We start from the raw sequence: 14,558 nt of genomic DNA, 5'->3' as shown, positions 1-14,558 counted from the left end.
TTTTCAGAAAAAATTAGATTACTTAATTTAAAACAAATGAAGCGTGAGAGTAAATTATTGAAATAAAAGTATATAGTTTTCCCATATGTTTGAACATAACATAGAGATTATTATCTGTGTCATTTATTATATGCAGCCTTTTTTCTTCATTTTTATTAAGGGTGCCAATAATTCTGGAGTCCACTGTATGCCTTAGGCATACCCAGAAGTCCTCAATAATAATAGTATTTCCCAAGAAATTACGAAAAATCGTTGACAACGTTTCGTCAGGTGCAGCGTCTTTGACTGCTAACACAGAGTGAATGCGATGATGAGAAAACCTTCGATTGACCTATAAAACTATATTCCAAAACCAAAATTAGACATGTTATACATGGTTAGAAAGCTTATACTCTCATCTACTGAATAAATGAATTCTCAATCAAGCCAGACTGAAAACAACACGTGCGCAGCAGCTTCTGGTCAGGTCTTACTGCAGAAAACAACGCCAGCTAGTAATGCTGGCCCCACTTTTTGGTCCAGCACTCTGAAAGTTTCAAACATATTTTGGGAGTGAAGCCCGTTTTCTATTCTTGCACAATTAATTTTCTCCACATGAAAGTAACGAGTAACAGACGGATATCGAACAAAAGTAGTGGAGTAGAAAGTACGATATTAAGGTTTGAAATGTAGTGAAGTGAAAGTAAGAAGTCTCCCAAATGGAAACACTTGAGTAAAGTAGAGATACTTGAAAAAGGTACAGTAATGAAGTACATGTACTTTGTTACTGTCCACCACTGCCCACTCCTCTCTATTATCCTTATCCAAAGGGGGTCTTTTTACACATAGATGCCATATGCTGTACGTCAGCAACATGCCGTTGGTTTCATTTGACAAAACTTATTCTTGTTATGTTTGATTTGAAATATGATCTGTTCTGAATGTTTTTTTTTTGAGTTGATATACTCTTATGATCTACTGATGTACACATCACTTTTCTTGATTAGGTTTCTCTATGGTATATAAATGTTTGAGGCTGTAATGTAGGGACAAATTGCATGTCTACAGGTGTATATTCCAAAAAATATTGAACTTTGCCATTTCATTGTTTGTTAGTTGTTTCATTGTTAGGTTTTGAAACCCTGTTCTGTTTTATATTCTAATTTAACTGGAACTGGTCTTGATTTTTTAAATTAGGTTTACCTTTTTCTTTCAGTATTATATCTTCCACTTTAGAAATGTATTAGATGTTCTTAATGTTATTTGATATTAATCCAATTACTCTGGAAAAAAGAATTGGTTGAATATTGAGTTTTATTTCTTATGGTAAGACAATACATATTATGGCTTATGATGTATTCAAGGCTTTTACCATTTTAACATGCAAGAATTAATGTGCAGTTACTGTTCAATGGTGTATACAAACAAAAAAAGTGTTATTAACATGTTAACCTAATAAAGCTATTTCAAATACTCTGTCATGATTCTGCGAGGGTCTACAAATATATACAGTACTTCAATATGATGTAGAAAGTATAAGAATTATTTGTTTGAAACATTATTTCCATTATTTCAATGAAAATAATTAAAAACTTTTTGAAGTTATTTTTCCTATCTTAATACTGTGGAGGTAACACTGAAACAGTTTGTAGCTTGTCGTATAGCAACAGTATTTTGCTTGGACTGCGACTTCACCTTGATCACAAGAAAATTATGCAATTTAATCTGAAAGAAATGTGACATTCCACAAGAACGGATGACTCTTGCAGCAAGTAGTCCACCAGAAATCCAGTGGCAGTGATAACAGAAAATAGTTAAGGTTATGTAGAGCAAATGTCACAAAGAACTTTTGCCTTTGTGAGGCACAGGTGCATCAGTACACATAAAGCACTGGACAAAATAGCAGATATGCAACATGAAAAAGGATTGTAACTGAATCACAATTACAAAGGCAGCTACACAGGTGAGTCATATTAAGTTGAAGGTCAATTAGCAGCATGTGTCAACTAAAAGGTTTGACTATCCGTTTTGTTATATGTGAGTTTCTAATACGGCAACTAACAGAGTTCTAAAGAGGTCAAATAGTCAATGCCTGAATTGAAAGTGCATGTATCACAAATAGTTAGATAGTTGCAAAACATATCAAAGCTATGGCCTCACAAATTAGCAACAAACTCAATCAACACCATTGTGACCCAGTCTGCAAAAACTATGTTGTGAGCTTCACAACACTGGTATTTATGGCAGGGCCACCATTTGAAAACTGCTGGTGTCCAAGGTGTTACATTCTTCTGTTTTTTGTATCCTCTGCTTTGTTTTGTTTTGATTTGTGTACTTCTGCATTTGTTTTTATCTTGCCTACAGGTGGACATAATAATGTCACTGTCCCATTGCAGAGATCCTGGTCAGAAGACGCGCTGGAAAGGAGACGCACACCGTTGCCAGGCAATCCTCTTCAGGAGGGGCATGGAGCCAAGGACGCCGCTGGCCATCGTCTGGTAACCAGACTGAACAATGCTTGTTATTGAGGACGCCAAGGACCTAATGCAAAAGACGCATGACCTGGTGTAAGGAGCACAAAACCTGGACCCCTGAGCAATGGAAAAATTATATGGTTCATCTTTTTGATATGATATTAAAATTTTATGATTTTGTTTTTTCCTGATTCAGGACAGATTTATGATTAGAGGAAGCCAAATTAATCCTTCAACTGACAATGTCTGCTTCCAACAGTTAAGTATGGTGTTAATGTTATGGGCAGTCATTGGGTCTGATGATTGCTATGCATGGTCCTATAATGGCCAAAGAATATGAAGCCATTTTTATAAGACCTGGTGCATCCTATGATAAAACTGTTCCCCCATGATGTCCCCGTATTCCAAGATGATAATGCCCATATACACACTGGCAAACAAATTTGAGTGGTTTAATGAACACCAGGGTGAAGTCAAATGCCTTCTATGATTTAAACATTATTTAACCTTTATTGGAAGTTCTGAAGTGCAACGTTTAAAGTAGATTTCCACCTCCTTCAGACCTGGAGGCTTTCTTTCTTGAAGAATGGTCCAATATCTCATTTTACAAAGTTCAGAAGGCAAAGGGTGGCCCTACTCTTTATTAGTTACTTGATATTCATATATTGGTAGGTGTTTCCATTATTTTGTCCAACCCCTGTACATTCCACATTTTGTCAGGATGAGCTTCCATTCAAATGTTCCAAACTGCTAAGATGTAATTACATACGTACATTTCATTACTGGCATTTGGCAGATGTTCTAATTTACAAGAAAACAAGTGCATAAATCGGTGTTAAGAGCAAAATTAACCCTAGAGGTGAGAGGTAAATACTCATAAACCACAAATGCAAAAACCCTGTATTGACTGTAAACTAGTTAGGCCTGTAAGGGCACATACAAGAGTGTACAGTACAATTTAGCAAAATACCAAGATTACAGTTCAGTCAAAAAATAAGATGGAAGTGCAAACAATAATAATGAATCATTGCCACAGTAGTCAAGCCTTTCGCAGAAGTGCTAGACAGGATCATTGGGGGAGGAGCCAAGGTATGATTTAAGGAGGTGAGACTTCAGTCTGCGGTAAAAGGTGAGAAGTGTCTCTGCTCTTCTGACTGATAGGGAGGTATTTCCACCATCAGGGGGCCAGGACAAACAGCAACCTAGAAGTTCAGGCATGCAGTGGAGAGGAGCCAGGAGGTTACAGAATGCTGGGGTCTAGCTCGTCTGTAAGGTTCAATGATCTTGAAGCAGAGCAGTCCCCTCAGCAACCCAATAGGCTAGCACCACGGTTTTCAATTTGATGGGAGCTGCAACAGGGCGCCAGTGGAGGCAAGAGAGAAAGGGCGCGATGTGAGAATATTTTGGGAGGTTATAGATCAGGTGAGCTGCAGCATTCTGGATGAGCTGGAGGGGTCTGATGGAAATCTGCATTGCGATTTAGTCTGATTGGTACCGGTCGTACAGGAGCTGTTCCGTAGTGTTACCCGGATTCCGTACCTAAATGATGGTCAATTTGACATTCATGGCCATTTAAGTAAGTAAATGTTTATAACTTTATTTCCTTATGCAATATTGATATTTAAATTATATCAGAGTGTTCAATATGTATATTGTGTAAACATCACAAAGGAGAGCCGGTAAAGGAGAAATAACAGAATCTGCAGCAGTGTGGTTCTTTGAGCTACAATACACCACTCTGGTCTTATTCAGTAAGCATCTGTGAAAGCTTGGAACAAATAAGCAAATTATTCATTGTGCCATCAGTTAGGTAATTAAGACCAAATGTGGAGGGGGAAGTGAATCTGTCCTTTGCTGCTGTGAACTATGCAGAGTATATGTTTTCCTGGGTGGTGGTCTGATCTTTGGAGGCCTGCTTTTTGGCAGCGTAACCTTCACTTGGAGGTGATGTTTATCTCTTATCTGTGCCACTGCCCTCCCAGCTGTCTCCCAGAGTTATTTATAGTCCTCACCCGTGGTCCTTATGACATTGTGGAGGTGGGACACCTACTGGGCACTATGAGAAACTGCAGTTCAACACTTGTCTGTGAATGCCATTCCTTACCTTAGAAAATCTGGGAGAGGGGCTGTGTTGACATGTTTTTAGGTTGGGGTGTCAATGTTAGGTCACAGGAGAGCTGAGCATGTGACTGGGGATAAACCTCTTACTGCTTAAGTGATCCTCACCTTCACCATACAGAACATGGTACATAAGGACTTTACTCAAAGGGACAACTCCCGCTGAAACATCTGGCCCAAGTGTTGTTGACTGCAGCTTCAGATTATCCAAGCTTATTTCCTACCACAGATGTGCTAAAGCATCAGGGTTGCAATAAAGACCTGGTGTGGTAATTGAGGAACATTATTTGTGCGCATTAAATATGGTTACATTAGTCAGATGGTTTTAGGGGAGCATGTGTAAGTTTGAGGTGCCTGTAACACTGTTAAGACATGTGTTTTTAACCCTATTAAAATGGCAAGTTGTGAAGTAATTTCCTGGTCCTTTTTTCAGTTGGAAACATTTCTGAAGAACAGATCATGTGGCTCGAATTTACTTAAAATTTGCATTGGGTAATGCAAGGCACAGAAAGGTTTCTGGAATGCAGCCTGCAACTTTTCCTGTTGAACCTGCTTATGTAGATTCAGTTCAAAGATGAATGCTTCATGCAGTTTTACTTATACTTGTAGTTTACAACTCAGTGAGCGTTACTTCATATGAGAGTTGAATAAAGTTGTGTTGGGATAGAAGTGAATAATGAAAGTGAAAGTGATGAAAAGCATTTTGAAGCGCAGGAAGTGCAGTTTGTGGGTGTTGTACAGATGTTGTACAGATTGGCGCCAGAGACTGCACAGTAGGGACATGAAGTTCAGTCATCCATTAAGCGTGTGAGATGAAGCAAACTTTCCCTGATCCATCCACAGAATATTACATACCTTGTCCAAATAACAGAATAACTTAACAAACTGTGGTTGTTGAGTAGCAGGTTGTGTGAAGGTACTGGTCTGGGAAGAGGCTGTGTTATAGGGGAATACAGTAGAACTGTCTAAAGCAAGTATATAGCGTGTCATCTAATGGTTTCGTAAAATAGGCTGTGACGTGGTGCCTCTTTATGTCTTTATGACGCAAGTGCACAGAACCATTTATAAATTGTTTTATCATTTCGCAGATCTATATAAATTTCATAATAATAACAAGAATTTTTAATTGTGTTGAAGTTATTTTTTCCATCCACACAAATGAAACCTGCAGTACCTGGAGCAGCTCTACCTTGCCCAAGTCTAACACTGTGACACGCTCCTCCCATACAGGAGCTGCTGAAGGCTGGTGAGCAGTGCTGGTCTCTGGCAGAACTGGTGTAAGCCATGGTGACACTAGCTCACTGCCACACCCTCTGCCGCTTTGTCTTTGGGTCAGGAGCAGAGGGCGACCCTCCACCAATCCCCTGGGCCCCCTGTGGCATCCCCCGGGCTATTGCTACTATGACACTGCCAAGGGCAATGGGGCTGCCTCCCTACCTTCCATAATACCTTCAGACAGGATAGCATGGTGTTGGGTGAGTCACAGGAGGAGAAGGATTGGTCCTGGCTGGGGTAGCAGATAACAGGGCTGTGACTGACAGCTACACGCCCTAGCGATGGCGGGGGGGGGGGGGGGGGGGGGGGGGTGGTGGAATGAGCGTGCAATGCTAAGGTTTCCCCCTGTCCCTGCAGTCTCTGGACTTGGGACGAGGCAGCGTTCCTCAGACAGAGAAGGAACAAAGTGCATGAAGAGAGGGAGAGGAGTGCAGAATGCCTACTGAACTCCCAGTCTCACCCTCTCACAGGTACACCTTCACTGTGCTGTACACAGGTACGCCTTCACTGTGCTGTGGACAGGTATGCCTTCACTGTGCTGTGGACAGGTACGCCTTCACTGTGCTGTAGACAGGTACACCTTCACTGTGCTGTACACAGGTACACCTTCACTGTGCTGTGGACAGGTACACTTTCACTGTGCTGTAGACAGGTACACCTTCACTGTGCTGTACACAGGCACACCTTCACTGTGCTGTAGACAGGTACACCTTCACTGTGCTGTGGACAGGTATGCCTTCACTGTGCTGTGGACAGGTATGCCTTCACTGTGCTGTGCAAGTACTTTGACTGTATTTGAATTACTGTTGAAAAGAACAAGAGGAAAATAACTTTATTATCAGTCATGGGTATACTGAGAGTGGATGGAAACGGTTTGGCTTCTGCTAGTGATCACAAGCTGTTTTCCTTGGATGGTCACCTGACCATCTTTGTGACATCACCACAAAACCAGCCAAAATCCTGCCGCTTCCTTCGCAGTGAGATGGAAATGGCAGCTGAATAAAGGACAGAACCACTTAGGGGATTTATTTTGTGTCCTTGAGTCTCTACTGAGCAGAGAGATGAAATTGGCCTCCAAACTCCTCTCCCAGCCTGAAGAACAAAGACAAAGCACTGGTGACTGGCAGTAAGACTGAAAACGTGGCTACTGCCAATGTATTCAATATTTACCATGTAAATGTATGAATGAGCAAGAACGTGTGTGTGCATAACACTAAAATGTGAGACATGCAAAGAAACTGTAAATGCTCAGATTTTGTACAGTGCATTCAATTTGAAGCTGGAGGGCTTATGATCTGTGGACTACATTTTTTAATGATAATGATAGGCAATTAAGAGCATTAAAAGGAAGTTTCATCTAGTAAACAAAAAGTTTAAAATTTGGGATTTATACAACCGTACTTTGCTGTCTTTCAGCACGATCTTCCCAATACTATATTTTGAAAGGATTCCTTTAAGACAGTGGTAATCCTGCTCCTGGAGAACTACTACCCTGTAGGCTTTCATTTCAACCCTAATTTGGTACAGCTGATTCTACTAATCAATGTGATCTCTAGCTGTTAAATGATGTGTGCTTTGTTAGTGCTGGTGTGAAAATCTACTGGACGATAGATCTCCAGGAACAGGGTTGGTTACCACTGCTTTAAGAGATGTATTCCTCCTTGGACCTTTGTGCCCCTTTGTGGCCTAGTATACACACAGCCGAAAACGTAGTGCATCTTAGTATTTTACATCACTGATATATGCATATAGCAGTAAAGCTTTGTTTCTTGAATGTAAAAGATTGATTTTAACCCATCTATACTCTCTTAACATCCACTCTATTTTCTGGACTCCTGACTGAACCCCTTGTTATCTATGTGCCTCTCTGTGGTATTGTATAGTGGTATTCAGTGAGGTGTTCCAAAGCTCACAGATTCTGTGGGCTACACAGAGCTTCCTCCAACTTTACCCCCCTTCCTTGAAGCCCAGAAACAAGGACACACCAAATGTGTTGGAAATTGCAGAGGTATTAGTATTTGCAGGTGGTGGTCTTCTATCCACTTCTGTTTTGACCAGTTCAGTAGTAAAAGGCCAAAAGACAATGCAATACAAATGTTCAGTAATGAAAATAAATCAGTTAAATGTGCTGAAAATTTCTGTTTATTTACAAAATCTGGAAATCTGACACTGTGGTAATTACGTAAATTTCATATGAAAATATAATACAAAAAGCAATCTGAATTTATCAAAGGAATCAATTACATACATTTGCCCAGCCCTTTCCCAAAGTGAAACAGAAAAACAAAACATAACATCGATCTCAAGTACAAAAATGACACAGCAAAACAGATAATTTTCACTTAAGGAGAGACTACAATGTACCACTTTTCAAATGAAAAGCAAAACTCATTAAGTGAGAAAGTTAATTCTACTACATAAACAGGTGAAGTTAACTAAACAAAATTCTACTTTCATTAAAAAAATGGAGTGATAGTAAGAAGCTTCAGCTTTTTTTATGTACATGGTACAATTTCATAAGGTATTACTTAAAAAATTGTTTACGTTCCCAGATGTTCTTGGCAGCAAATAGGCCTACCAGTCGTCCATTTTGGTACTGGGAAAATAACAGTCATCCATGTTGGTATTGGGCTTGCAAACCAATTTGCAATCAATATCCACACACAAAACTCCTGAGTTACTGAGAATAGGCATATATTTGTTTTACAATATACCAAAATGAAATGTAAGGCCTGAAACCTTATGAATGGAATGGACTCATAACGTAAAACTCCCCAGCATTCAGGTTTATTAATAAGAAACAAGATATATCAACTAAAAGGTTTTTTAATGTAATCAACACTTTTGAGTATTTAAATGTATAAATATTCAAAACAAAAGAAAATGGCTGAATACGTAAGCAAATTATTAAAATACATATTTTTATCACCCCCTAAACTGTAAACATCCATCAAAGCTGCCCACTTTTCATTTACTTTAGCAAAATGTTCAAAATAAACTGTACCTTTGATCATGCTTTCATACAAAACATTTAAACATTATGCATTACAAAAATATACCTTTTACCACCATGTTTAACGGTTGGTATGATGTTCTTACTGTGAAATGCTGCATTTGCTTTATGCCAGACATAATGGGATGCATGTCAAGCAAAAAATTCCACTTTTGACTCATCTGTCCATATTACATTATCCCAAAAAGCTTGGAGATCCAGGTGCTTTTTTTTTTGCAAATGTAAAATGAGCATTGATATTTCTCTTGGTTAGCAGTGGTTTCCGCACTACCTACCCTCCCATGGATCCCATTTTTGTGGAGTGTAGTCATGACCACCCAACCTTAGCTGAGTCTAGAGGCCTATAGTTCTTTGGATGTTCTTATTAAATTTTTTGTGACATCCTGAGTTGTCACTGCCTTTGGAAAGATTCACCACTGTTCCAAGTGTTCTCCATTTGTAAGCTTTTTTCCCCATCTCTTCTGGAATTTTCTTTGATCGTGGCACAGCATGCTTTTAGAAACTTTGTGGTAACTGCTTAACTGTGATGGCAATGTTCAATATGACTGAGGTTCAGATTCAAGAGGGCCGGCTGAAATCAAGCCTGGCTGTGTTCAATCAGTGGAATCTACAGTAATCATCTATTAAATTTGGTTAATTGGTTGATTAAGCAACTAATAGGGCAATTAGTTTTTCACATGGGTAATATGGGTGCTTGATAACTTTTTAGATTAAATAAATTAAATAATAACATTAGAAATGTGATTTGTATTTATTCTGGTTCCCTTTGTCTAACATTACGTTTTCTCTTAAGATCTGAAACCATTCAGTGTGACAAATATGCAACAGAGGAAATCTGGAAGGGGGGAAATACATTTTCATGGCACTGTATGTTGAAATGACTAAGCCTCATGTTTTCTACCAAATACTGTAGATTCCTGGGTTTCTATGATTCAACCACTCTTCTGCATGTTCAGAGTCATACAGTCCAGCACATACTTTCACAACCTTAATGGAGGATTGCCTCATGTCATAAGAACACTTACCAACCAGATAGCTTGTCATAGCTTGTCAACGTTGAGGAAAAGAGCATTGCCCAAGACTGTCCCCTTTACAAATTTCCCAAAATGTCTTCATATTAGAACAAATAACTTCTAACTCATTTAGAAATTGTTGTGTGGAAATAGGCCTACATCAAACATAACATCAAATATAAACAAGCTGACAAGTGATGTGAAGAGCATCTGCATTTTGACATAAATGCTAAATGTTTCTGTTCACACCGGAAGCAAACTGAAGGTTAGTGAGCCTTCTTCATGCTGTACACCACCACTGTATGTGATTTCCAAATGGGGGACCTGGTGGTCCTGGAGGTCTGATGCACACGTGCCTGTTCCGTTCTGATATTCACTTCAAGGTCACATTGGTAGCCCAATAAACAGACATGACGATTTGTTAAAAAAATAAAGGCCATTACATTTTTGCAAAAGGAGTGTAGTTTTCAAATGACCACTACCATAGGATTTTGCATACTCTTTGGTTTTTTGTGCAATTATCAAAATATGATAATTTTTGTCATACATCTTTAAATCCCACTCCATGTAGCCTATCTGAATTCTGAGGGAATAAGGAAGACTTCTCTGTCCCAGTGCCAGAGATTCTGATCACGTATTCTGATCAAAGTCTGCTGTTTCATGACTAATAGGAGTGGTCAGAGTGTCTATTCTGCCTGCATCATCTACCTCGTTATTTTTAACAAAAGCTGCATAAGAGAACAGGAGATGAGTAGTGAGGATAACACACACGTGTGTGCGTGTACGTGTGTATAATCATCACTGTTTTGCTAAACTTTTTTAGATTTTTTCATTACTGCTATCAAACTTGTCAAATCATTCAATATAGCTACTTAAGAATTTTAATAAATTCCCTTAATTCTACACCCCTTCTTTCTCTTTGGTACATTGCCAGGGCACTGTCTGCACTTCACTCTGCATATTCAAAAATAAGTTTGTAAAATACCCATTATTAAACAGAACATGAATTTCAAAGGTACAGCATGTGTAGGGAAGTGTCTCCTGCAAAAAAGAAATGCCAAAATTCAATAGGCCTATATTTAATTCTTTATATTTTGATATGTATGTTCAGGAAAAAGGGATCCGGAATGGTGAAATCGGAGAGAGAAAGAGTTGATTTTTAGGGGAGGTGGGGTGGGATCAATGACACTCAATGCACTCAATACTGAGTATAATTTACAGTATCTTTGTAGTTGAGTGTTAAGGGATGCATGCATAACATATGTGTTGTGCCGTTTTACTGGTTATAATGTTATTAGCTTCAACATTATCATCTTACTGATTCTGAGTTACCTGGATCCAGCTGCATAGGTAATGCCAGTTTAACTGGGCACCCAGCTGCGGGGTGATGCCTGAGTGGTAGTCGGGCCTGGGTAACCTTGGCCGGTGGGCACCATAAGGTCGAAATTAAAGTCGAAGCCTTCTCCATCCATGAAGTCACTGTTGATGAAGGAGTCCACATCCCAGTCCATGTTTTCTGGGAATATGTCCAAGTCCAGATCAGCAGGCAGCCTGTCCTGGCTGGACGCAAAGCAACTCAGGCCCCCAAGTAGTCCCATCTCATTAGAGCCTGCACTCCCACTCGCTGGAGATACCTTGTCTCCAAAAAGCATCTCCCCACTTCGACCACTGGGGCTTGGAGTAAACTGGGTCTTTACTGCTGTCAGCAGAGTGGCATCCTGGGACTGACCTGGTACCGATGTACCCAAATGCGACTGGGATGGCTGTCGCGGCTGCAGGGTTGTGGTGGTCACTGAGTTTGGCTTGACATTCTTCACCCCCGGACCTAGCGGCCCTGCCCCATCATGGCTGGGCATGAGTGGGTCTGTCAGAGTCATTGTTATATCACAGGGTGGGGGCGAGTCGGAAGTGAGCAGCGCTTCCAGAGCGGAAGGCACATGGGCCCTGAAGCGGGCCTCCTGAGAGCTGCCGCTGGTCAGGGGGCTAAAGAGAGCATTGCCAAAGCTGGAGTTGGATCCAGCACGCCGTGTGATGGAAGACAGCGCATCGGTCGGAGAGTCTGGGATCTTGGGGGTCTGTAGTGATGAGAAGGATGTAAAGCTGGTGACCTGGGGTGGCCGGGTGGCTGCAGAGGAGTGTAGGGGTTTGGGAGGGGCCTGGGGCGCAGGCCCGGAACTGACCCCTATACTCTGTCCAGCCATCAGCGTCAATCCATCAATAAGGTCCAGTTCCTCCATGAGCGCCTCAGTGAGGGTGGAAGGCACGCCACCCGCTGAGTAGTCCCCAAACAACCCGTCCTCCGGCAGCTGGTCTTCGTCTCCCTGCTCCGGCATGAGCGTGCTGAGCGTGCTGGCGTTGGAGCTGGAGCGGGGTCGGATGCTGGTCCACGCGTCGAGGTCTTCCATGTTGCTGTGGGACAAGATGTTGCTGCCCTGCACCTCCCAATTAGAGAACTGCTGCGAGGTACCGGGGCTGTCCACAGCGCCATCTGCTGGGATAGAGACGCCCGCTTCTCCTGGCCCCGCCATCCCAGCCTGCTTTTTGGTCTGCCTGGCACGCATGCGGCTCTTGAGAAGCTTGCTGCTGTTGTCCATGGAGACTGCACGTCGGCGTGGTGGCTTCGTGCCCTTTGACCCCTCAGGGTTTAGCATCCACCAGGAGCTCTGACCGGCCGTCTCATTGTTGACTCGTAGGAACTTATTGTGTAGGGAAAGGTTGTGACGGATTGAGTTCTGAGGGGGAGGGGGGTGAAAGGATACAAACACACACACACACACAATAACTTAATTATTCTCTTGTGCACACTTAACATTTTACATTTCACATGCAGTTGAATGGTCGTATGCCTCACTGGTGCTACCATGTGAGTGCATACTGTGAAGGCCTATTTAATTTATATAAAAAATGCACTTTTTGTCTAAATTCAGAAGGAATGTTCCAGAACCAGCAGCGTGAGATACATGCTTACCTTCCATCCAGCTGAACTGTTGCTGTCTCCTTTATCTTTGAAGTATGGCACAGTGTTGACAATCCTGTCATATATTTGGGCCAAGGTGAGGCGCTTTTCCGGAGAGTTTTCGATGGCCTGGCTGATCAGGTCTGCATACGACTGATTCCCCCAAGCATTGCGCCTAGAGGTGCCCTTTCGTTGCGTGGCCCCTGAAGCATGCCCTTTTTCGGGTTCGGTCAGGAATTGTGACAGTTCCCCTTTATCTTCGACTGGTGGAGCCCTTGAGGTCGATTTCTCGTCGTCTGTCCCCTCATGAGCGACCATGGGAATGTCGGGCCTATGTAGCGGCCATGTGCACGACCTCGGTCGACTCTGAGGTTCAAAGTCTGGGTCAATATGGGCTACCGTATCCTCTTCCATGGCTTTCTTTTGTTTTGATACAACAACTTAGTTACTTCAAGGATACAACTGTGTGGTAATTTTGTGTATATTACTATATATAATGCTCGTTCATCTGTTGACTGAAAATATATAGCTACAAATAATTCCAAAACATAGCATTTACTAGTTAACTGTCAGACGTGCGGACTAAACAAACGCCTTTCTGGCAAACAGGAGGTACAAAATATGACACTAGGCTCGGTCTCTCCCTTTAAAATAAGCGTCACCACCCAGTGTTTACTTAGTTACCTTAGTGTCAGTTATAATGGGGAAATGTTCAGTTAGTCTCCAATCTTCACTAACGCAGCGACAGGTAGGCTAATATTTTTTTTGTACAAGCTTCAGCATCCAGAACTGTTAATGTGTCGTTCTGGAATTCTTCGTGGAGCGTTACACAATCGCTTGCGAAATCTGAAGTCTAGCTAGCTGCAAACAACGTCCGCAAACTCACCAAACTGCAGCTAAACCCATGTCGCAAAACGCAGCACATGAAACTGCTCGATATAAACCAGTCAGTGCAAGTCCCTGTTCCTTAGTATTTGTTTTTCTCCCAGTTTTCTCCACACCACTTTGCGCCCCGCCACTGTCCGAACAGCTCTTCGGACAAGCAGGCCACACCGATACCGAGCACACTTCCTTCACAGTCTCCACTTGTTCCAAACCAAACAATCCTGGCTCTCTAATAAAAACTGACAACATGCAAGCTATAGCTATTTGGACTAACTCCTGTTATTTTTCAATACTAGGTAGCATTAGGTATTTTTTGTAATATTTAGTTATCGAAAGAAAAGCATTCTGCTACCTTGTATTAAATATTGATCGAAGTCGTATTTGCTGTCAGTCCAATAGGTAATTGCAATTGCGTATTCTTGAATCCAAGAAGCAAAACATCCTCAGTCAATCCGTTTTGTTGTGACTCAGATACCCTCCTGACGTGTTTACCACAGTGGGACTACTCCCACTGCGCCTGCGTCGAAGGTGCGCTGCTGGGAAAGAGAGTCAAATGTACATCCTATGTAAAAATGCATAATATTATAATTTGTTTGTGCTTGTTCACTGGGCTAATTTTTAATCCACGGGAACGATTAGGCTACCATTCCATACATTTATAATGAAATAGGACACACTGTTGCTTTCATTCTTTAACTCGTTCTATGTTGTATTGGTGCCTTTTGGATTTAAGTGGTATTAGTCTTAAGGGAAATACTTTCTCAAAATGTAAAATATTGGCCAAACCTGCTCTACTAATATGAGTAGCTATGACAAAGGCTATAATTCACCCCAGGGTAATATAA

General features: G+C 41.3%; 1 protein-coding gene across 2 annotated transcripts; it reads right to left on the bottom strand.

The window, feature by feature from the left end:
- Window positions 1-7,965: 7,965 nt before the first annotated feature.
- Window positions 7,966-14,214, bottom strand: LOC118235519 (forkhead box protein O4-like). Of its 2 annotated transcripts, XM_035432948.1 has the most exons (3): window positions 12,841-14,214; window positions 11,205-12,604; window positions 7,966-10,913 (listed from the first exon to the last, which is right to left on the bottom strand). In XM_035432948.1, exons 1-2 carry the CDS (start codon window positions 13,240-13,242, stop codon window positions 11,234-11,236), a joined length of 1,773 nt encoding a protein of 590 aa, XP_035288839.1. In that variant the 5' UTR covers window positions 13,243-14,214; the 3' UTR covers window positions 7,966-10,913; window positions 11,205-11,233. The 2 variants fall into 2 exon arrangements, with proteins under 2 accessions (XP_035288839.1, XP_035288838.1); XM_035432947.1 differs by having other exon boundaries at window positions 7,966-12,604.
- Window positions 14,215-14,558: the final 344 nt, after the last annotated feature.

Source organism: Anguilla anguilla, chromosome 9, assembly GCF_013347855.1.
Source record: "Anguilla anguilla isolate fAngAng1 chromosome 9, fAngAng1.pri, whole genome shotgun sequence".
In the NCBI taxonomy this organism is placed as follows: domain Eukaryota; kingdom Metazoa; phylum Chordata; class Actinopteri; order Anguilliformes; family Anguillidae; genus Anguilla; species Anguilla anguilla.
The sequence above is the reverse complement of the archived record's forward strand: the minus strand, read 5'-3'. Positions and strand labels throughout refer to the sequence as shown.